The sequence below is a fragment of the Vulpes vulpes genome, chromosome 2 (assembly GCF_048418805.1).
Source record: "Vulpes vulpes isolate BD-2025 chromosome 2, VulVul3, whole genome shotgun sequence".
Lineage (NCBI taxonomy): Eukaryota > Metazoa > Chordata > Mammalia > Carnivora > Canidae > Vulpes > Vulpes vulpes.
This window is the reverse complement of record NC_132781.1, coordinates 157,668,918-157,694,452: the sequence shown is the minus strand read 5'-3', so window position 1 is coordinate 157,694,452 and position 25,535 is coordinate 157,668,918. Positions and strand designations below refer to the sequence as shown.

General features: G+C 35.8%; 1 protein-coding gene across 50 annotated transcripts in view; it reads right to left on the bottom strand.

Annotated features, from left to right (window-relative positions):
- EIF4G3 (eukaryotic translation initiation factor 4 gamma 3) overlaps positions 1-25,535 on the bottom strand; it is a 333,558-nt gene that overhangs the window by 127,084 nt on the left and 180,939 nt on the right. For 17 of the 50 annotated variants that reach the window (XM_072750926.1, XM_072750903.1, XM_072750897.1 and 14 more), the window contains 6 exons: positions 25,033-25,065; positions 14,783-14,803; positions 13,736-13,915; positions 13,046-13,160; positions 3,791-3,888; positions 1,369-1,491 (listed from right to left, as the gene is read on the bottom strand). In XM_072750926.1, coding sequence (XP_072607027.1) covers positions 1,369-1,491; positions 3,791-3,888; positions 13,046-13,160; positions 13,736-13,915; positions 14,783-14,803; positions 25,033-25,065 — 570 coding nt within the window. The remainder of the gene's footprint in view (positions 1-1,368; positions 1,492-3,790; positions 3,889-13,045; positions 13,161-13,735; positions 13,916-14,782; positions 14,804-25,032; positions 25,066-25,535) is intronic. The other 33 variants (XM_072750895.1, XM_072750899.1, XM_072750911.1 and 30 more) reach the window with 3 other exon arrangements.

Here is a 25,535-nt window from a genome sequence, read left to right as displayed (position 1 = left end):
AGGAGCGCATGGTGGCTCAGTGGTTAAATGTCTGCCTTCAGGTCAGGTCATGATCTCAGGGTCCTGGGATTGAGTCCCCCATCAGGCTCCCTGCTCCATGGGAAGCCTGCTTCTCCTTCTCCCTCTGCTTCCCACTCCCCCTGTTTGCACACTCTCTGTCAAATAAATAAAATGTAAAAACACACACACACACACACACACACACACACACGTGGGAAAACACAGACCAAACTTTATTGCCCTAAACAACCAATTCCGGGTTTTTCTGTAGTGTATGCCCTTATCTAACTGTGCACATAAAGTAGATAGCTTAAATGTATAAATGTTACCTATCCCATGTTCACTTCCAGGTTGGAAATTAAATAAATTCGCACATTTTCGAGGGGCTTTTCTAAACTCAGCCATGTATTTGTGATCCCAATTTTTAAGAACATTTTAAAAAACTTTTTAGTTCATCATTCTGAAATGATATTTAATAATTCCTATTACCTGTCACAAACTGGGCTATAAGTGAGGAAGCAAGCAACCACCATTCCTTAATAATTTTCATTTTATCTGTTTTATAAACTGAGCTCTCAGTTTATTTAAAGCTTTGAAAATCACTCTTCTCCTCTGAATGGTTTATCAAAATTTAAAGTGACCAAGTGATGAAATAAAAATCCTGGCAAATTTGGGGACTTCCAATCTCTACTGTGGTTTACTGAACTCCAGTTCTTCCTGGAATGTCTTAATTTCTAAAAGCAAGAAAGTGAACTTTTAGAAGATAATAATAACCACATTCTGCAACAGGAACAAAAAGGTGCTTAGCTGACAATATTTCCTAATAACCCACGTAAATAATGAAAGGAGACACCCTCCAATTAAAAAAGATCATTTAGGCAGCCTTAAAAGTATGAGGTATAACTAAAATACTAAAACACTCTGAATTACACAGGCATAGGCATTTGTCCCAGACAATACTACTAAATAACAATGTTTAAATTTTTAATCTTAAAGTTTTCACAAATATATTGTACAGCATTTAATTCCTAAGACTCCATATTGAAACATGAAATACTCAATTACTGATAAGGTTTCTATAGGAACTGCAGCTCCTTTTGGTGTTATGCAATAGTTCATTAGGAAAAGAGTGGCAGAAGCTATGCTCTGAATGTGGAGACAATACATAGAAATATAATGAATACAAATCTATAAGTTTTAACAATTTGTAATGAGAAAGAACATGTCTGCTTAAATATCATTTAGATATTCAAGGCGATGAGACAACTGATGAATATGAGAAGTACAAAAGTGGCTATAGAAAGAAGAGCCCAGCAGAAGTTAGCAAACAAATATACAGCATATCCCTCATGACTCACTCTGTCTTACCTGAGGAGGAGTAGGTGTGGAAGTAGGTCTCCCTATGGGTGGAGTAGGATTTCTGCTGCCACCTCCAGACATAATCTCCTCTGTTATGTCTTTCCCTCCCTGGTTAGGATCCCGAATTCTTATCTACAAGGTAAGAATAAGATGGCATATTTAGAGACGGGTATCTATGTATATCTATAGACATATGATGTGTTAACAATATAAACTGGGAAGCCTATCAAATATCAAAGTGATAATCACCACACGTGACTTTATTTCTATCACAGAACTGTATGGGGTCATTCAAAGAAATTTAGAACATTATTTCTGACATGAACTAATTAGAATAACAAATGGGACCTAGTTGGCTGAATTTCTAGGTCAAAAAGGCAAAATATTAATGCTTATCTTGTAAGCACTGACAAATTAGTTGATTTTATTTATACTGCTTAACATAAGATTCATAAGTAAAATTGTTTTAGAATATATATTATTCTGTAGAATAAAGTTTTATGGGTCATAAATGGTTTTTTAATAAATGAAAAATGCACATATCCTTGTAATTAGGAATAGGAATTTATGTTGCAGATACCTTAAGAATGTTGACTGCAATAGTAGCTATTTGAGCAAAGCCATAGAAACAAGCTCAAGGCTGATCAAGGACACAATAATTTAAAAATTATATTGCATCTTTAAAATTAAATATCAGCCAGTAGAAAGAATGAAATAGATCTACATGCACTGATATGGAATGATCATTCAGGTGTATTGGTAGGTAAAAAGATTCAAGATGCAGAAAAGTATATATGGTATTCTTTCAATTTTTTAAAGGCTACTTATGCTTACAGCTGTCAGTGGAAATAGTGCTGCAAAGGAGATGGAGCACCTGGGTCTGACCTTCCATCCTGTGACAGTGCTGAGACAAAGGCTGCTCCTACTATTATTGCCTCCAGCCTAGCTTCTTTGAAATGTCAAAGCATTTGCTAATAAAACACCTGGATCTGGAAGCTGTTTTGGGCTTTTTTTTTTTTTTTTTTGGTATATTTTTTTTACTGGAGTTTGATTTGCCAACATATAGTAATAACACCCAGTGCTCATTCCAACAAGTGCCCCCCTCAGCACCCATCACCAAGTCACCCCATCCCCCTGCCCACCCCCTCTTCCACTACCCCTCATCCCTTGTTCATTTCCCAGAGTTGGGGGTCTCTCATGTTTTGTCACCTTTCTGATTTTACCCACTCATTTTCTTTCCTTTCCTGTTTTGAGAATTCTTAAGTAAGATTTCTAACATCAGCTATTTTTCAGGTACAGAAACTTGTCTCTACTACAGTTTTAAATATTGCTTTTGTTCTACTTTCTTGTTCAGTAAAATATATTATGTCTTCCATTTTCATCATCTTCTGTAATGATGTTTCTACATTCTGGGTGTTTGTCATATCCAACATCTATTATGCTGTCTCCATATTTCTGAAGCATACTTTCTCAACATCAGTGTCCTGATACTGGCATGTCCTGTTTATTTTATTTTATTTTTTTTCCAAAGTAGCTCATTTTATTTATTTTTTAATATAAAAAATGGGACTGGGGAGACAGGGACACATGCAGGGGATGGCAGGGTCCCTCCTGGCCTCAGGCCTCTGTCCCCCCATCCTGCAGAGGGAGAGACGGTCAGAGGAAGAATGTCCTGTTTATTTTAATGTGTGCATAAGAAATTTGTATCTGATAATCAAAGAGCCCATGTTTGGAACTTTATTTTTATTAAATAAGAGCACTTTCAAGGGTACTGATTGCTATCATATCCCTCCCACCTATCTCATCCTCGTGAATCTCATTTTATGCTATGATATCCCACCTAATGGATAAGAGATTGCAAGCCATTCTTCTGGCAATGTGAATTTTATATTACTGCACTCTAATTTTCTTGGGCCTGCCTTAGTAGACAAAGGCAAAGCCCCTATAACTTCTTAAAAACAGAATACATTTTCTAAACTATTTCTAAAAATAAATCTATTTCACAGGGAGGATTTTTCTTATTGTCCTTAACACTGTGCTGATTTTTCCCCTTTAAGTTCATATTTGCGTGCAGAGCTGATCAGGACTGAAGTTAAAGGACAATAATCAGTAGGTAAAAACAGATCTCAAATTTCTCCCACTTAGTAAGATCTTAGCAGAGTAAATCTCCTAGTTCTAAAGAAGGCATGATGTCATCTAGCATATCTAGCTCAGTGCATGCTGAAAAATGATATTAAGCAAATTGTTTTTTTTATAACTTCTACTTATTATGTCCATACAAATTGTCTGGGTCTAGCAATAAGGATATAAACAACAAAAAATGGCAGTCATTTGTGAACTGAGAGGTAATGATTACAACTATGTGTACACTTATTTGACAAGGGGTTGGACATTCTATTTTAAAATAAAAAAATTAATAAATATCTCTTACTGTTTTTTTCTCTCTCTTGGCTGGAGGGGGCTGCTGCTGTGTAGGCACTATGATTGGTGCTGACTGATACACTGGCTGACTTGGGTAAAAAGGCGTTCCTAAAGAATTAGAAAGAAATGAAAAGAAGCATTCAGTTATTTTGTCAACCACTATAAGAATACTATTAGCCCTGTGGCTTTGGACAATAAGTTAATTTTAAAAAGGTAAAAAAGTAACAAAAACATTCCTCTTAATCATCTCTATTTACTAGCTCCCCTCTATTTACTGAAGTGGTCAAGGAATGATTCCCAAACAGTCATAAACAACTTTTTGTTAGCATCCAATATGAAAACAACTAAATAACCACTCCTGCAGACTGCCACCAGAGTCACCTTTCAAAAAAATGAATCGTACTACAGCACTAATCTTAAAAAATCTATTCTGGGGAGCCTGACCATTTCCCATTTCCTGCAATATGATTCTCAAGCAAGGGTCTGTCTTAATGTTGTGTGTGGATTTGGTCAGAGGCAAGAGAACATATGTGATCATCTTGTGGAGTGGGAGCAATCTGATTCTTCTCCCTACTTACAGAGAACCACTGTCATATCATAGGGAACTACCATTTAGGCTTACCAAATGTCATACTGTTGGAGCAGAAAAAAAGGCTGAGATTAAGCAGTCAAAAAATAAAATCTGATACTAAAAGTCCAGGTTCCAGGGTTCTAACTACATTATGTACCACACTCCCTAGCTCCATACCTTAGCTCTAGCTACAATCTATCTCTACTACTATCCCTTGAGGACCCTAGTCTCTTTGACATTATTCTCACCTTTTGACAATGTTGTCCTTCCATCTGAAATTATTTTCTTCCACCCAGCCCTTGTATTTTTTTTTAAGATTTTTAATTTATTTATTCATAGAGATGCAGAGAGAGAAAGAGAGAGAGGCAGAGACACAGGCAGAGGGAGAAGCAAGCTCCATGCAGAGAGCCCGACGTGGGACTCGATCCAGGGTCTCCAGGATCATGCCCTGGGCTGCAGGCAGCGCTATACCACTGTGCCACTGGGGCTGCCCGCCCTGTATTCTTAATGAATACTTTAACTTTTGAAACTTTGACTATTATCATAATTACTATTAAGCCAGAGTACTTGCAGTAGAGGTGATGAGAGGAAGGGTCAGATACTGGATACATTAAGTAAAACCTACAGATTTGCTGATAGAGTGGATGTGACTATGAGACAAAGTGTCAAGGAAAACTCTTAAGGTTTTTTTTGTTGCAGCAAGTGGAAGAATGGAAGTGCTATTTACTGTGCTATTTATTTACTTACTGAGATGAGGAAAACTAGAGGAAGAGTAGAGTTTTAAGGGATAAAAATCAAGAGTTCAATTTTGGACATGTAAAGTTTGAGTTTCTTACTAGACCTTCAAAGGCAGATAGCAAGTAGGCAGGAAGGGACCCAAGGCTGGAATCAGAGAATAGGTATCCATTTTGGAATTAGTAGAGTATGGACAAAATTTAAACCATGAGACTGGGTAACTGAGGAAATCAGTACAAATAGAGAATAAACCCAAGGATGAAATTTTGGGGCACTCTATGCTGTTCAGAAATTACAGGTATGAAGAAAAAAACCAGCAAAGGAGATGAAAAAGAAAATCAAAGCAGCGGTTGAAGTAAAAAGAATGGTTCAGGAATGGGGAGTGTGCATAACTATGTAAAATGGTGCTGAGAGGTCAAGGGGGACTCAGCAAAGTAGAATTCACAGGTAACCCTGACAAAAGTTATGTGCGTGGGGGCAGGGAAGTACATCCTAATTAAGGTGGGCTCAACCGTGAATGAGATGGAAATGAAGACAGTTGAGCATAGATAACTCCTTTTCTCAAAATTCTGCTATAAAGGGAAGCAGAAAAATGGTTTTTGTTTTGTTTTTTAAGATGGGAATTAAACTGCATATACCTGTATGCCAAAGGGACTAATCTAGTAAAAAAGAAAAAAAAATGATAATGCCAGCAACAGAGAAGAGAACAGCTAGAGTAATAGCCATAAATGTGTACATGATTGGATCCAGTGCACAAGTGTAAGATTGGCTTTGGTAGAAGCAGTGACAGTTGAGCTTTGATAACAAGAAGGAAAAACAAAGGTAAGAAAGTAGTTAACAAGTAAAATCCTTGGTACATTAGTAAACAGTCAAATAATACTGGCTCTATTATGACTCGTCATAATATTATGACTCCTCATCATCAACATCAAACCATCCCCACCGTCCTCACAATAGTTTTCAAGTGGTAATTTCCTGGAAGCAGTATGATTTGCAGTACCAGAACCCTGCAAGTCTCAATCAAATTTGGAGATCTAAACAGGGGGCACAGCTAGGATTTCAATGAATTCAATGTAAAAAGAGAAAAACACATTAGCCATGCTTCTAGTAGTACATAAACTATTCTCAAACTCAAGCTTAAATAAGCAATTCTAAACTATCCTATATATCACTAGTTCCAAAACTCAGAAAACAATCCTCTAAAATTGGTTTCAAATACTGCTAGGTAAGTAATACAATCTGCTCATCTTGCCATATTCTTTAAACTAAGTGAAATAAGATCCAAAAGGTGAATCAGGGCAGCCCGGGCAGCTCAGCGGTTTAGCGCCGCCTTCAGCCCAGGGCCTGGTCCTGGTGACCTGGGATCAAGTCCCACTTGGGGCTTCCTGCACAGAGCCTGCTTCTCCCTCTGCCTGTGTCTCTACTGCCGCCACCCCCAACCCCACCATCTCTCATGAATAAATAAAATCTTTTTTTTTTTTAAAAGGTGAATCATCCCACTAAGAAAAAATCAGATTGTTCTAAGAAAACATTTTTCAGTCAATACGACTGGGGTAGAGACTGGTATATAATACACAATACCATCTGAATATACCTGGCAGCATAGGATATCTCAATAATGGGGTTAAACACAATTAGCAAAATATCAAGTCAACTATGGACCCCAGCAGAGTGAGCCTTCTACCAAATAATGGTTATCGTTTATAAAATATTAATCCAACTTCTTATATAGTCAAAGACATTTAAAAACATTTATTTTGGGATTCCTGGGTGGCCCAGTCAGTTAAGTGTCTAAGGGCCCTGGGAGCAAGCCCTTCTCTCTTTCCCTCTGCCTGCTGACCCTGCTTGTGCTCTCTCTCTTCCTGTCAAATAAATAAATAAAATATTTAAAAACTAAAATAAAAACTTTAATTAAAAATGTGAGTGACTTTTACATACTATTTATCAATTAGGCACGTTACTTAATGACCCTGGCCTCATATGAATGGAATGTAGCCAGGTTTATCTAGATCAGGGGTATGTCAACTAAAGCCATAAGGCTAATAAATCCAGTGCAATTTTATAAACAAAGTTTATTAGAATACACCCACATACAGTATTTTATCTATTACCTATGGATTCTCTTTCACTAAAATGGCAGAGTTGAATAGATGCAACAGAAACCATACGGCCTGCAAAACCTGTAATATTGCCCTTTATAAAAAATAAGGCTGATCCTTTCTTCCCCGATCCCTGTTCTCAATCAGTGGTTCTCTAAACCTCAGTCTATACAGAATGTGTCAATGATATATGGCAAAATTTATACAATAATAATATTACTATAATAGCACAAATCGAGCCACAACTATAGGCTTGCCAATTTGACATTTTGGAAAGGTCTGCTACTATTTTGAAATTATTTCAGTCTTGTTCCTTTGTTCTTGAAACAGCCTTCCTCTTTATCATTTCTTCTTCAGGCTGACTCAGTTCTCCACTCTCGTTGCATCTGAAGCAAGTGATACACCAAGTTTATCAGCTGCTTGAATAAAAGATAGACGTTGGCCGTGAAATTGAAGAGTGGAGTGTATTATTCTATTCTAAGTGAGAAAGAGCTCTCCCTAGTCTTAATTTCCAGTTTTTGCAAAGGAAGTTTATTTTCAGAGTAAAAAGTATTTTCATATCTTTTGAGGGGACGTTAGCTCATCAGGAAAGAATATTATTAGGTGTTTAACTACTAACATTTAGGCTGATGCATAACTTATTAGATCCTGAAAACTAATTTGCTGAAATCTGTTTTGTCCTGTAAGACCAACCCTTAACGTACAGTCTGTTTTCCTGTGCTCAGGTCAGGACCTCCACTTGGCTTTTCCTCTTTGGTCTCCCGTTTGCAGCTCTTAAACAGTTTTAGTTGGACTTTTGAGGAGGACTTGAGGAGAAAGTGCATCTGTTCAGTGTTTTGGTTCCTTTAATAGGATGCTGCCTAACCCAGCTCATTTCTATGTCCTGTTGTTGACTTTGTTATTCTTGCAGGTAATTGAAAGAAAATGTAATGGATGGGTGTCATTAAAACCAGCTCAAAAATATATTCTTGTCCTAAAGATTTCTTGTCAAGATGTCTTGGATCGCACTTTTGTTGAGGGAAGACAGTGTAAATAGTTAAAGAATGTTGATAAAACTGAAACATTTGGTTATGGAATTGTGTGTGGTGTTTGAAGGTTTCTGTTTGTGAAATGTATGTATTAAAAATAATAAAATTTCAGAAACTAAAAAAAAAAAAAAAGAAAAGAAACAGCCTTCCTTTGTGAAATGCTATTGAAATTAAATAGCAGTTTTCTTTGAAAGTCTTTGTGGCAAAATTTAAAAAATAATAGTCCTATATGTTTCTTCCTTTATTTTACTTTATTTTTTAATTTTGTTTGACCAGGATATTGAAAGATCTGGGAACCAGTGGTCTGGACAACATTTAGATTTCTTCTCAATGGTAAAGCCCCCAGCACAATAATCAAACAAATGTACTGTAAGATCCTGAAAGGCAAGGAGACTATCTTAACATCTACATTCTACAAAATGCCCATCATGTGGTCTTATACATTGCAAGTCTTCTAAAAACCTATCAAAACTGAATTTTTCCATAGAAACAAATATAGGTGGTTAAATATGCAGGTCAGCACAGAAAAGCTCATATTTATCCCATGATATCCCATAATAATCATAAGCTCAGTATACAAGCATGTCAACAATCACAATATTTTTTTAAAAGATTTATTTATTTATTTATTTATTTATTTATTTATTTATTTATTTTAAAGAGAGACAGAGCAAAAGCAGGAGGGGCAGAAAGAGAAGGAGAGAGAATCTCAAGCAGATCCCACACTGAGCACAGAGCCCAACAAAGTGCCTAATCCCAGGACCCCAAGATAATCACCTGAGCCAAAACCAAGAGTCTGTTGCTTAACTGACTGCACCACTGAGGCACCCCAACAATCACAGTATTAACACTCCATGAAAACAAAATCAAATTCAACTTTGGATGTTTGAACACTTCCCAACTCCACATACCATGGGGAACAATGGATGAATCCTTCAGCTCTTAGGAGGTGAATAAGGTGCCCAAGCCCCACAAAACTCAGGAAGGGTGGAAAATAAAATGAAAGGGGGAGGTAGAAATCACAAGATAGAGTGAGAAAAAGGGAGAGTATATTAGTTTGAAGGAAAGGACAACGGGATGTTTTATAACAAAGTAAATTCTCAAGCTTTTCTTTTCCTTTCTCAGTATCACTGTCACTACTAACCACACCTGTTTGCTCCCACCAAACACCAATTTTTTACAACTTGGGCCACCACTCCTAGCGTTTGCCTGGAAGTAATGTCAGTCTTCATGAGGTATTTATTTTTCTAATATAATAGGCATCAAAATATTTAAGAAACACTGATGAGAAAAAAACTGAAAAATGACATTGATCAAATACTATTCATTATTTTTTCTCAACACTATAGAAACACCACTAGAATTATACTGCACAAATACAATTTTATGATCTTGGTTACTGAACTTTAGGGTAGGTAAAAATATTCTTTGAGAATCACTGTTCAAGATTTAAACTGAACAGAGGAGCAAAATGCTAGTGCCCCAGAGCTAAGGACAAAGAACTAAGAATTCTGTAAAACAGTCAGTCTAACTTACCAACTCAACCACTAGAGAAGTAAGAAACAAGAATAGGATTTGTTCCTTATCAGTTCAGCTAGAAGAAGGCCCTCTGCCCTAGAGTGGAGGGCTGCAGTGCTTTAGAATACAGAACTAGGACTTCATTCCTTATACTTTTTTTTTTTTTTTTTACCTGAACCCAAGGCTAGGAAGGAAGAGGAGGGAGAGTAAAGGGGGGATATCAAGATCAGAAGGAAATGAAGAACTTAAGTGGAGACGAGATTCCAAGGAGAAAATATGAAAGGGGTGTTCTTGGCTTCTAGACCATAAGGCCAGAATAGCTGCCCAAAAGTAGTATAGCTGAAGGATCTCACATTGATGGGAACTACTGGATCAAAACTTTTAAGTCTGATAAAAGCATATTAACTACTATACACTTTAAATCTGAAATATCTGCCCAAATAAGGAAAATAGTCTGAATCTCCTATCAATAGAGGACTGGATTATACATTATGATTCATTACTAAAATGGAATAGTATGTGGATTGAATTCTATAGCTGGGCAGCCGGAGTGGCTTAGGGGTTTAGCACCGCCTTCAGCCCAGGGCATGATCCTGGAGACCCCAGATCGAGTCCCACGTCAGGCTCCCTGCATGGAGCCTGCTTCTCCCTCTGCCTGTGTCTCTGCCTCTCTCTCTCTCTCTGTCTCTCATGAATAAATAAATAAAATCTTAAAAAAAAAAAAAAAAAAGAATTCTATAGCTAATGAAATGGGAAGATGTCCAGGAATATACTGTAAGATGGAGAGAAAAACCAAGAAAGTTTTAGAACATTACAAATAGCATGTGCCCATTTTTATTAAAAATTGTTTAAATATAAGTGAAAAATATGTGTTAATCTGTTATATTTTTTCTATAGGAATGGAGAAAGGGAGAAAAACTGGCTATTTCAACTTTTTACATTCTATATTATTTGCATTTTTCTCACTAACTTGGTTACTTTCATAATGAAAAATTAAGATTGCTTTTCTCATCTTAAGGAAACTAGGTAAACTGTTTTAATCTAGATGGCAAACTGCTTACTTGATAGATTTTGGATCTGTGTAAGAATTTTCCTAAGAAGAAAGAATATCTAGTAAAGGAAACAAACATCAACAATATCTGAGATACAAGTGCCCCTCAATATCCTGCTTTTTGTGAAAATAAAACAAACACAGTATATGTAATAGAAATAACGCCAAATATGTTATAATATTGTATATACAAATCAGCAAAATATTGTCCTGCCATTAAACTCATCTATATCGTTTCTATATATACTGCAGTAGTATTAAAGTACAATAAAGTGGCTGGCACAGATTCCTAACAGAATTTTAAGGACAATATTTTCTGAGTCAAAAAGTCATTTATATAATGTGTAAATAGACTAGGATTCAGCGAGGTAACTTTCAAAATTATTTTATATGTAAGATACAACTACATTCCCACTACAACATGGAAATGAAAGAGAAAATGTGATTTTCAAGAGAAAATGTGGATTTCAGTATGTTTACTCTGACAGCTAATCTCATTTACAGTTTTCTATTAGATTAATTCTTGATTATATCAACAGACAATTTTACAATTAAACGTAATTTTAATTGGGGGTGACTGGGTGGTTCAGTTGGTTAGGTGTCTTGACTCTTGATTTTGGCTCAGGTCATGATCTCAGGGTCCTGAGATCAAGCCCTTTTTCGGGGGTCTGTGCTCAGCCAGGAGTCTGCTTGCCCCTCTCCCTCTGCTCCTTCCCCTGTGCTCTCTCTCTCTCTCAAATAAACAAAATCTTTTTAAAAATTAGAAAATCACTGTAATTGGATTTAAATTTATAGAATAAGTACAAATACAAAGGCACTAAGGTGGCATGAAAACTCCAAGTTCAAACTAAGTTCAAGGGACACACAAGGGACACTTCAACAGTAATGATAATATTCTAAATCAAAGCTGGGTGATGTACATGTATTATTTTACATTAAAACACATATATGTAACATGTTGTTTTGAAAAATCAAGTATTTCCAAGTAAAATAACTACTTTAGTAAAGCCAGGTTTCATACACACACACACACACACACACACACACACACACACTTGAGATATTTAATGGCATAATGAAGTACATCATTTTGCATCTACAATTTCACAAGCAATAGTGGCCAAAGTGAGAGAAAGGTTTTCCCTTTTCTAGAAGTGGTAAAACCAGATAACACTTTGTCCCTTGGCCTATTTCACCTCAAAACCTAAAGGAAATGTTTGTGAGCTCTTCTAATATCAATTATTTCTGCTGTAAAGGTTTTTAACAGAGACACTAAATCTCAAAGTTAAGAAACTGGTTAGTGGACACCTGTTTATCTGTAATAGATTACGTAATAATGAAGTATAATATGTGGGAGAAGTTTATTGAATAAGTTATTTTTATTACTCTTTAACTTAGTACAGGTTCATAAACAAAGTACAAACATGGCACTTACTTCTCTATATTAAAAACATCTGTGATTTTTCAAGGCATTCTCATTTCACTAATCCTCAAAAACATCCTTTTTTCTTTAAGATTTTATTTATTTATTAATGAGAGACACAGAGAGAGAGGCAGAGACACAGGCAGAGGGAGAAGCAGGCTCCATGCAGGGAGCCTGATGTGGGGCTGGATCCTGGGTCTCTAGGATCAGGCCCTGGGCCAAAGGCAGCGCTAAACCACTGAGCCACCTGGGCTGCCCCTCAAAAACATGGTATGACAGATTTGTCACAAATTTACAGAAAAGGAATCATAGGGATACTGAGTTATATTCAGTCATCCCACCTAAACAGCCTACAGTTACTGTTTCAGGTGACAGGGCAGTAGTGAACAAAACAATGAAATTCCTTGTTTTTGTGGATAGTACATTCTAGTAGGAAAACATTAAACATTTTGGTAAATAGTGCTGAATGTTTATACTGTACTATATTTATAAAAAAAAAAAATCTGTGCATAAGTAGATCCACACAGTTCAAACCAATGATGTTCAACAGTTTTATATTTATTCCATCAGCAAAAATCCAGGTAATGATGAGTTGGTTGCAGATTCAGAACCTTGAGACATGGGTTTTTTGCAACAGAATTACCAACTCTTTCAGGAGTCATTCATTAACTAAATATACTCCTGTAATACTCTTTCCTTGTAAGTCACTAAAATGCTTTCCATTTAGAATGTTTGCAACATTTAAAAATCCTTTATACCACTGTCTAAACTGATTGGCCAAACAGGAAAAAGAAATAAACACAACAAACTACCAAATATTGCCTAATACTTCATACATACCATAAGCATTGGGGAAGTCCCCAGGTCCTGGTCCAGGATAAAAAGGCCCGGGTCCTGGAGGTTGAACTGGATACTGTTGTGGGGGCCCGACATAAGGAGGACCACTATGACGGTACTAGAAAAGAGAAGTTAAAGACAATTATAAATGATGTGGTAGTAGCTTACTATTAAAAAAATAGCTTTGTGTGTGTATATATATCAAAAAGAATTAACTGAAATAAGGTAAAAACATCTGATTAAATACTTTCAAAAATGCTTGCGATCCAGATGCATAAGGACAAAGAGAAAGAGGTGCATTATGTAAAATCATACAGCAAATCAATGCACAGACAGACATCTTCTCAGTGTAAAATTATTTTAAGGTGATAGTTTTCAATGAAATTGAAAGATCTTACAGGAACAGCATAATTACTGAGTCTGTTTTAGAGCAGATGGATATGGGGAAGGATTGGGGTAAAAGCTAAAAGATAAAAATAATTACTCCAACATCTTAGAAAAACTTAAGAGATGCAGAAATATCTCCTTACAATATTTCGGAAAATGACAAAATGGCTAGACTTACAACCAACAAAAAAGTTCACATATCACTAAAAACCAATGCCATCATCCACCATCCCTGCCTCCTCTGATGAGAATTTGGGTTAATCGCCACTCTACTGCTGGACCACACAGACTTGAGAGATACTTTACCTGTGGGATACAGTACTGAGGACCCTGCGGCACTGGGTACGGCATGGGCAGATGGTTAACCATCATGATGTGCTGATTGGCCTGATACACTGCAGTGGGTGTCTGTGCACCAGGACGAATGGAAGGACTGCTGTTCGGGATGGTAGCTCTAGGAGGCTGTATCTGAGGCCTCTGAAAAAACTGAGGAGGGGGAAAATATTTATTTTTTTTACAAAGAGGAATATGTAAATTTTACTATTTTGAGCTTTCTCATTACCAACTTGAATTGGAAATACATTATACATGAAAAGAGACTAAACTGCCTGTGGCTGGGATCACTAAAAATATTGTACGCTAGGCACACTAAATAAAGTTTTGTTCCATGCTGTCACACGTATGAAAACGGTAGGGCAGTCTCACTTTCAAAATGAAGTCTCAGCTAATTTAAATGAAAAATTATATACCATAATTACTATTTTTAAAGTATGTGATAAAATATAACAAAAGGGGTAGCTTATGTCTAATAAAAGTTGTTCTACTGTATAAAAGCACTTATTCTTTCAGTAAGAGTAGGTAGCTTATAAGAACTTATTAAAAATTTAAAACAGCCCCTAAAAAACTACCATTTAAGTAATTTATAAAATATTTCTGAACATAAGGATTTTCATCTCAGTCTATCAGAGTCAAGTTAAATTAAAACTATAAGTAGAGTTGCCACATTCTGATTTGTCACACGATGGGAATGGCCTTCCTTTTTCTAAAACATGGAAAACCCATATTAAACTGAACCCAATTTTGCTTTCTTGAATAACAGTATGTAATAAAAGTGGAAAATCTAGATAGACTCAAGAATGGTATGGAAGGAGCAGAAGTCAAATTTATCAAATGGCGGCCAGTATCTGATTATTTATGGCTCTCACTGCAGGCTTAAAAGCCTTGAAACTATACACCAAAAGTAAATTCCCACCGTGAATGCATGTATATTCATCAGCAAACAGTCAATCTCATTGTAATAATAAGAAGGGAATAGAGTAATAAAAGAGGCCATGCAGAACCAGTAGTTGTTACCTGGATGGGTCTGAATCCTCCCTTCAATTATGAAGCAAGAAAGCAGCAGGAAACAGAAAGAAAGCCAATGGAAAAGCTTATAGATCAGTAGGAAAGGGTAGGACATAGCATGCAGCTCAACAAAAATATCTTTCTATTTAGTAATAATAGGAGAAGAAGGAAGATTAGAAAATCAGAATGACAATTCTCCACTTGAGAATTCAAGGACACATGGAATTAAAGAATTGAATCACACTTAATTGAATATAAATAAACCCAGTGGCAAAAATATTCTTATAGTAGCCACAAGTTATAAAGCTTGAAAGGCTATGTCAGATTCTTGTTCTTGGCTACACAGACATCCATTTTATGAATTGGCATTAGTTTTTTAGCTTCTCTATGATCCACTCTCCATCTTTAATGGAGAAAAGAGCTAATAATCAAAGTGTCATTCATTATTTTAAAGTTTGTAAATGTCCTAAGAAATAACTAAACTTTTGAAAATATATCAGACCCTTCAGGACAGAAACCTGCTCTTCTCAACTAACACAGCATATAAAAGGCCACTTAAAGCTTTAAAATGGGGAAATATAAAACTAGTCTTAAAATGTGGTCTAGCTCCAAAATCTCTTGAGTTGTCTCACAATTCCAGACATGAGCATTGCTATTGGTCCAAATAAAGGCAAGGATGAGCTTTGGGCCCACTCAAGTCTGTCTTACTCTTGAGTGTCAAGCTACCCATACATAGTAAAAGAAATAACTTTTTATCTTATGCTGAATTGGAAGAATTAGGATCCAACATCCAAGGCTCATCCCCATTTGAAAGGCCTTCACAACCCAGGACAAAGAAAGCCCTAAAGAGTTAAGTCACAGAAAAGCAACATATAGTACAGCAGGAGAATGGAGTGGATGGGGGAACCAGATGGGGAAGGCCATAGAGAGTAGTTGATGGAGATGAAAAGAAGACACAAGAAGCAAAGTTGCTAACACAGGAACCTGAGCAGAGCCATACACAGCAATAGTGTCATAGTTTTTTCCATTGGCACAGTTTTGGTAACAGACACAAGAATTTCTGTTGGCTGCAACCAAGAACACTGAACTAGTAAACTTTCCACTCTACACTTCACTTCTCATAAGTACACAGCAGATAGAATCTATTATTCATCAACCTATTATTCATATGAGCTGTAAACACATTTCATGAATGAACTTAAACATTTTTATAACTTGGTTAATATGGCAGGAGCCACAAAACTCTTACAGGCCTCAAGGAGAGGATAGTCATTCATCTGCTCAACTTCATGAGCATTACTCCATGCTGGATGCAGTGGACAGAAATCTTACTCCTGTAAGATACTTTTCCACCAACTCTAGAGGGCAGCCAAGACAAGGAGAGTATCAAACACAAGTGAAGATCCACTGTATTTATATTATCATTAAATTTTGTCAGAGTACTTACTGACTGAATAGACATGGTTTTATTAACTTGTATACAGCAAGAAAAGCATATATGGGCGAAGTTTCCCCACAAGTCTAACAGTTTACTATATGTGAGTCCTTTTCCTGGCAATGGTTTCCAAATCCTCCACCAGGGTTTTTAACTCCTGTTTACAACAGCTGAGAATACAGTTTATTCAAGAAGGATTCAGAAGGCTGTTTTCTTCAGTTGTTTTGAAAGAAAAACAAGTGTTTCTGATGATACGGCTAATATTAATAAACACCTGAATCCAGGAAAATACCAAATTTATGGTTACATGGACATGCAATTTTTTTTAAAAACTAAGACTTCAGCTTTGAAGCAATGAAGAAAAGTGTATTCATATATGTACATTAAATAATACTGAAGATTTATACAGCACTTACTAGCTACCAGGTACTGCTCTAATCATTTTACATATATGCTAAATTATTCTCACAACAAACCTCTAAGGTGGGTAGTATTATTAACACCCCCATTAGATATATGGGGAAATTGAGGGACAGAGAGACTAAGTAATTTACTAAAGGTCTCCCATCTGTAATTTAAACACAGTCAGGTTTAGGTCTATAACTTTAACTATTACACACTCTACTTCTCATAAAATGGAATACTCCTTGTATTTTCAAACAATTGTTGCCAATAAGAAGAAATGTTTTCTAAGGCTGAAGGGATATGGTGAGCTCTTTATCCAACTACACTAATGAGTGGCATATCCCTCAATTATAGCTGATTCCTAGTAAGAAAAATGTTCCATCAATTACTTTATAGAATCCATGATTATTATTAAGGAAAATAAATTTCTAATACTTGCAAGACTGTAATTCTTTACCTCCCTTAAAGTAACTGACACCTGTTCCTATGCTTCACATCCTTGGAACAACATTTACATCCTAGGTACAACAGAACTACTATTACTCACTGTAATAGTAAGATTTTTATAGGGACAGGCTCTCTGGAGCTTATTTTTCCCCTTTAGAAGTTCCCTCCTTCTCCCCAATTCACTGTAGTAAGATTTTTATAGGGACAGGCTCTCTGGAGCTTATTTTTCCCCTTTAGAAGTTCCCTCCTTCTCCCCAACCCCTCCTCCTCCTCTCTCTCTCTCTCTCTCTCTCTCTCTCTCTCTCTCTCTCTCTCACACACACACACACACACACACACACACACACAATAAATACACAAGATTCTAATATATAGGGCTAGAAAAGGTGTAATGGCTGGAAAGGCAAAGAAATCAAAAGAAATGGATTCTCTTTTTTGTGTTCTCTCTTAACCATTCAATTGTGAATTTAGCATTAGATTTAATAATGATGCAGGAAATTAAAAATCCGTGGGTAGGCATGGCAGCAAACTACAGGTTATTAAAAAGAACATATGAATGTGAATGAGCCTTCCCAAACTGTTTGCAATGCTTCTGAATTCCTTTTACTCTCCACTGATCAAACTCTCCTGGATACTGGATGTAAGGACAGTACAGGCCATTTAGTCTAACCACATATCTACAGTTTAAATCTCTTATTTGACATGCCCTTTGGGTTACGACACTTGAACAACTGAAGGTACAAATTCCAGTATATTATTAAATGGAGTTCTGACTTTCCTTCTACTGGCTCCAAATTTTTCTCTTTGCATCACCTTCCCTTTGGTCCAATAAATAGTCCTAAAATCACATCAAAGTCAAATCCTTCTTCTACAGAAGTGACAGATCTCTAAGTTATGTGAAGACAGCCATCACTGCCAACTTTTATACCAAGGTCTTTTTTTTGTTCTAAGCCAATCACTACCCTCCATTCCCTGTCCCTCCAACCAAGATTTTGAATTCCCTGTTCAGCTTTCTCTCAGTATGGTCCCACAGTTCAGTTTCACTAAAGAGAGAACCAAACACAAACATCCAGATGGTGTCTGCCCAGAATGTACCTGGACTCACTCAATAAATTTATCTGTGCAAAATGAAAGAGCAACATCTCTCTCTTATTCTGGTCGACTACATTTCCATTAATAAAACCAAGAAGAACAGAGGCTCTTTTGTCAACAACATTTACTACTGATTGGTGCTGAGTTACAATCTTGTAAAACCCTTAAGTTTTCTTTATATACAACCTGGCAATAAGTCATGCTCTTCACTTTTTTTTTTTTTTTTGCTCTTCACTTTTGTATGTACTCTTAGAGTTATGTAATCAGGTTCAGATAGGGAATCTTGCATGTTATTCCTTTGAAAATATATCTAACAAAAAAGAAAAAAGAAAACACATCTAGCTAATTTAAACCCATCATTTCAGACTGTACAGATACTTCTGGATTCAAATGTATCATACAATGTCAAAACTGTATAACCATCAGCAAATCTGATAGGGATGTCACTAACCCAAGTCACTGATGAAAAATGTTGAAAAAGGCTAGGTAGAGAAGGGAGGAATCATGTATAAGAGAAGTATCATTTCCAATCTTGATTTCAATTTGTTTTAAGTCTTTTATCTTTCAATGGTCCACTAGCATGCCAGGGGAATGGCAAGGGAAAGCATCAGCCCTCATTTGAGGTGGTACTTTGGGCAGCTTTCCCAAAGGGCTAGGGTACATTTAAAACAGAGGCTGAATTTAAAGTACTCATGATAGCTGACTTTCACTAAAACATTCTAGAAACCAGAAGGAAAATGTTGCATTTTAGAAAATCCTTCTAAAGATGTGATAATTATGCCATTACCTAAAGTTTCCTGGCTAATAACATTAGTAATAAATGCTTTTTGAAGATGTTGGTAATTATATCACTTCTCATGACTTCACTCTTTCTAAAATCATCAAAAGACAGTTATCTCTAAAAAAAAAAAAATTTTATTTAGACATTCCGTGAAAACTACCTATTCATTTTTAGCATTTGAAAAATCATATTCAATCACATTAGTTCTTCCTATGTGGAAAAAAACCCGACTAAATATTTATTAATTTGCAAAATAATAAAAACTATATCAAAGTATGTTTCTGATATCCCTACCTTTCTGCAATACACAGTTCAGACTACTAGAGGAACAGTAAAGACTTGCAATTATGAATTTTTTAGGTTAATATCTTCAAAAATTCTAGAGTACTCAAGAAAAATAACAGTGCTATAATTTTCTCACAAGTTATAAAGGGACAAGCAGTGAAAAGTCCACATAATGGAATACCACTCAATTACCAACCAGATATTCTGCTGCTTACAACAATTTACAATGAAGGCTATTATGATGTTCTAGGTTCTTTCTGTTCTTTCCTGGCACGTGGCCAGTATCACATAATTTATGTTTCCTTAAGAATTAGAAGATGTAAGCCCCAGAGCGGACCAGAGCGGAGTGTCCAACAGTCACTAGCCATATTTGATTATTTAAATTAAAATTAATTTAATCTTCAGTTGCATTGCACATTTCAAGTGGTCAACAGCCACATGTGGCTAGTAGCTACTATAGTGAATAGGGCAGACACAGAACATCACCACCACACAGAACATTCTATCAGACAGTAATGCTATGGAGAATTTTGTCAGATTGGAAAAAAAAAAACAAAAACGTAAAATCTGTTCAGGAACAGTCTGATTATGATGTAGACTCTGAGAAATAGGCAACCTTGTTAGAATACTTCATTCATAGGTAAAAATAGCTCAAAAAGGGGGGAAAGACAGGCTGTGTCACTGCTAAGGAAAACTGACATTCACCAAGAACCTATTATGTGCCAGGGATTGTGAAGGCAGGTACTCTGATCCTCACAACACCATTAGGGAACAGGTACTGTATTGCAACACTTTAATATTTTATCATTTATGAGCATATTTTATCCATTTCTCAGATAAAAAACCTGAGGCTCAAAGTCAGTTTGTAGTAAAGCTAAGATTCCCAGTTAAGCTGACTCCCAATCTGTGTTTACTATCTCTGCTGTAACTCTACGAGACTTTGGTGAATAAGGTACCAGATAAAACTGCCCATGACTGACTTACATTAAGCTCTGAAAAATCAAAGAGGACAGTCATAAGAGTGCATAAATGCTTTACAGATTTCCAAGTAATATCCACTAGACTCTGATATGCAAGGTCTGGCCCCAGAGGCAAGCCCTAAGCCTTCATTTATTTTACTTTCCAAATCTAAGAAACTGCCTAGAGCAATACAAATATTTCTCTACCAGAAACTAAGACTTCAAATGTAACAGTACAACTTTGAGTGCAAAAACTTTTAAGGGTCAAAATGGGGGAAAAAAAATCAACATAAGGCAGCTGTTTTCTTTTAATCTTTTAGCAAAAAGAAGGAAACTACAACAGGAAAACAAGCAGTTTCAATGTTGCTTGCCACCAGGTAACATATTCCTTGCTGTGAAATACTATTAAGCTTTACAAAACTTTTGTTTACACTAAATCAAATTGTTTTGAATGTGGCATATTCTTCAACATTTGTGAATACTAACTGAACTAAAATCATGTATCAACACACTGCAAAAATGTTTTTGTTTTATGAACACTTTTAAATACCAATTCCCTGGTCTTTCTCAAAATGCAAAGACTATACAGCTATAGTATTTAACCAACACTTGATCTCTGTTATGAAACCCCAAAGTGACATAAGGACAGGAACACAAGTAACTTTAAACCACAACTACACAAATTTCAACTACTAAACATGAAATTACTAACACAAGCCGGAATCTACATTATACTAAGTGACTTGTTTTTACTTATGAGTGTACGTTCTGTTCTTTCAGTTTCTAATTACCTTGGGATTTTCAAACATCAGAGTAAAAATAGTTGACATATTTCTAAAGCCAAAGGTGTCTGTGTATAAAATTACTTAGTGCTTCTTCTTTTACCTTTGAAGAAAACTTTTATTCTAATCTGAAGCTTCCTTCAAGTTCCAAAATGCAAAAGGACATTCTAATCAATTAATGTGAAGAATCTCTGCAAAAGTCAAAAACTAATGGTACTAGAAGAAGCCAAGGCAGACATAATTCTAACTGGAGAATGGTATCCCTGACTGGAGGGACTCAATAAGAGCTCTGGCTGGCCACACAGAAAGATATTCTAAATAAAAGTAGTTCCAAGTAATAATTCTATAACAGTTTCTTGGTGCTATTAAACTAAAAATACTACTATCTAAAATCTTACTTCATTTCAATTCAGTAAACTTCACTTTACAAAGAAGGAAAAATATATGTTCTAGATTACTAAACTGGACAACTGTGTTTTCATTTCACAAGCAATTAACTTATCTAAATAACAGTATTTTTTTCCTTTGTAATGTTATTATAGGAGGAACTATTAGTAAGCATTCACAAAAAGCTATGTATTTACTGTTGAATTTTAGAAACAACAATCATAGGAAACATCACCCAGCATCAAATTGTTATGTTAAAAAAAAATCAAAGCATAAAAGGATATATGATCAGCAAGGCAGCCACTGATGAACAATGCAATAAAGGAGAAAGGAAAGATCTACTGACTAAATCTAACTATTCAAAGCTAATTCTAACCCTTGATTTAATTCTTTCTGGCCAAAGAAAACAACTACAGATGATAAAAACCATTTGTGCCTTCAATTCACAACAAACCAAAAATAACCTAGGACATCAAAAGTTTTTCCCCTTTAAAAACGTATTCTTGGTATACCATTCAATGTTTTTTTAATGTTTGTTCTCATTATACTAGTCTCTATCTACTATTTTGTTTTATAATACTGCTTTGTCTCAATGTCTCTATGAACCTCTACCTGACTTTCTTTCTTTCTTAGAGAGAGAGAGAGAGAGAGAGATATGGAGAGGAGCAAAAAAAAAAAAAAAAAAAAAAAAAAAAAAAAAAACGGGAGAGTGAATCCCAAGCAGGCTCCATGCCCAGCCCAGAGCCCAACAAAGGGCTCCCTCTCACAAGCCTGAAATCATGACCTGAGCCGAAATCAAGAGTCAGATGCTTAACTGACTGAGCCACCCAGGTGCCCCTCTACGTGACTTTAGATTTGAGAAGACTGTCTTAAATGCAGACTTCAATCAGTAATTTTCAAATAGGAAATAGTATCACCTCCATATTGGCTATTTGGAAATGTATGAAGGTGTTTTTTTTTTTTTAATTGTCACTAGGGGAATTCTACTGGCATTTAGAGTCCTAAGGTTGCTAAATGAAGTGCAATTTACAGGGAAGTTTTTCATAACCCAAAATGACAATACCTATTCCATAGTGAAACAAATCAAATTGGTCTGTACATCCATGGATACAGAAGAGCAAATTCTTCCTAACAATTTGCTCTATACCATGCCACTGCTTCAGCTAGCTCCTGCTCAGCAGTGCCACTTCAACCCCTAACCCCTCCCTCCTCTAGTTCTCCCCAGTAACGAATTACTGCTGCTGCCTCAACCAAAGTTATGTTTCCTTACTCACTTAATTCTCTTTGGTGTAATGAAAAAATTTTAACTGCTATTTAGTAAGGAGGAATGCCAAAGTAAATAGTAGCCAGCTACCTGAAGTTTTTGTATCCAAAAACAATGCTCTGGATTTATGCTGCATTTCAAGAACTAGTATCAAAAAGTAATTATTTCCTTGCTAATACAGAAGTAGTTAAGTATATACACATATGTAGTTTTTTTTTAAGATTTTATTTATTTATTCATGAGAGACAGAGAGAGAGAGAGAGAGAGAGAGAGAGAGAGAGAGAGAGAGAGAGCAGGCTCCACATAGGAAGCCTGATGTGGGACTCAATCCTGGGACTCTAGGATCACGCCCTGAGCCGAAGGCAGATGCTTAACCATTGAGCCACCAAGGCGTCCCTGTATGTAATTTTTTTTATGGTTGAAACATACCATAATTTCACAAGCATCATCCCATAGCTAAATAAAGGACCAATCTGCCAATACTTTCTTAAGTCATATTACACAGGAAAAATGATTTCAGAATTGAAATCAACCTTTTCTCACAAAGACCCCTTTAAGTTTTCCTTTGTTTTGGAATTTAAAGAAAAATAAAGTGTATCACAAACCTTTAGGCTCAGAAGAAAATTCTGAAAACAAACTTTCCTAAAAAAGACTATTTATAAAAGGTTTAAGTACAACATCCTTATTTGAGAACCACTGCAACTGAATACAAATTATAGAAACATTTAGCCTTATATGAAGGAGCTCAGATATTGTTTTTCTTAATCACTAGTTTCTTTCTACTCTGCTTCTAGAGCAGAGTTTCTCTGCTCCCAGGTTTCTCTGTTAGGACTATCTGGCTTGATTCCTAACTAAAATAAGCCTTACCTATATGACCCTTGACTAAATATTTTTTAAAATTTATAGTCAATCTTTTTACCTAAAGGCTTATCTTCTTTTTAACTATTAGTAATCTTATCCCATAGATTAGTACTATGTGCCAAACACTGTTAAACATTTTCTTTCAATTACCTCGTTTACTCTTCATATCAGTCCTAAGATGGGTACTAATACTGTCCCCATTTTACAGATGAGAAAACTGAGGCTGAGCCCAGTGAGTAACTTGCCTAAAATCACTCAGTTAATAAGGAAGAGTCAAACCTAGGTCTAGTTGACACCAAACCGCAAGCTCTTAAAGTACTTTAACAACACTATCTGTTGATACTAAAAAGTACGCAAATTTTGTTTTTTCGCCTAATCCAAAGAACTGCCTTCCCTTTCATAAAACCACATCTGAGTTCTGCAAAGTGTCTTTAGCAGAATTTGCTTGGCTTTTATACTGTCTAAATTGAAAAGACTTTAAGAAATAGAGCCTTGTATTAAACCAATGGTAGACAATGAAATTCTGCAATTAAACCATCTCCATTTACTCAATAAGAATTCTAACTATGATAATCACAGGTTAAACAATGGGTAACATTTCTCTCATTTTATCAAACCATACTAGATTGCATAATAGTATAAAAAATAGCTACTACTTATTGACTGCTTACTTTATGTCAGATGCCTAAAGAATCTCATCTCTAATATAGAGGGTATTTATCCCCACTTTACAGGGGAACTGGAGTTCAGAAAAAGATCTGCTTAACCTAATTGGTTACACAGTAAAGCTGGTAATATGAACCAGATCTGTAAGGCCTAGGCCCTTTCTACTGTGGCAGGAGAAAATGTCTTAGGACACTCTCTAAAAAGCTATTTGAAGGGAAAAACCCTGCAGGGCTTTTCTTTCCCCCAAACCACCTCTTCTACTATATTCCTGCTAAATAAATTAGTGTCAGCATATACACTTTCAAATTTTAATTTAATCAGTTACTTCATTTAAAAACAACAGGCTACAAATATTAAAATTAAATAAGGTATTTATTTTCTATGTATCCTGAGAATAATTCTATGCAGCAAATGAGTATGTATTACTGTTAATTTGATACTAGATCTAAGTTAGTAAACGAGATTAAGTGGTTTTAGAAATACTAATGCTGTTTTATACACATCAATACAAGTTACATCAGAATGTTAACAGAAAACCCTTAGAATGTTGCCTATTCCAGTTAAATTAAAACAATAGAGATATACACAAAATCTGTGAGAGCATACTATATCTAAAATTTTTCAGGGTTCTCTAAATTCAGAGCAATTATTTTTGGGGGTAAAAACCACTCTATTATTTTTAAATTGTGCCATGAACAGAAGGGATAGGGTTTGTTAATAACAAAACGCTGTGAAATTAGTGAAGGACAAAAGAACAGAATCACAGGAGACTATGGCTACTCTTGCAGAGCACAGTTTGGGCAGTTCCCTGGAATGGCAGCATTCTAAGGGTCAGAAGCTACTAAAGCCCCCACCTATTGTTAAGGGTGATAGTGAAGGGGCAAGAGTACAGTACCTGGTGATGGGCAGGTCGAGGCCCCGCTGCAAACTGAGAAAAGGAGGGAAAACAAATACAAAAGGAAAGGCACAAAGAGTCAGAAACACCACAACAAAAACCAAATGTCACACAATATGCCAAAAGAAAAAAACCCACAAGAAAAAAAAAAACACAAACAGTCAAAGCTTTGCTGCAGGACAGTGACAGACAGGTACTAAGATTCAACAGGTTAACACCACTACCAGGTATAGTTTGCCATTTATCAGCTGGGAGAGAAACAGCTAAGCTGTTAGGCACATAAGGGTACCTCTCTGATAGGAATATTAAAAAAAAATAAAAAAATAAAAAAATAAAGCAAAAGGAGGTTTGAAATACTAAGTGGTTATATTAAGACAAACAGGAAAAGGTCAAGGGTGCTTATGCAATTGATATAGCTGGAGAAAATGAGAAAAGTTTTTATATTACAAGAAATAGGAAGTAATTAAAATGTCCCACAGGAAATAAAAAATGTTAACAGGACT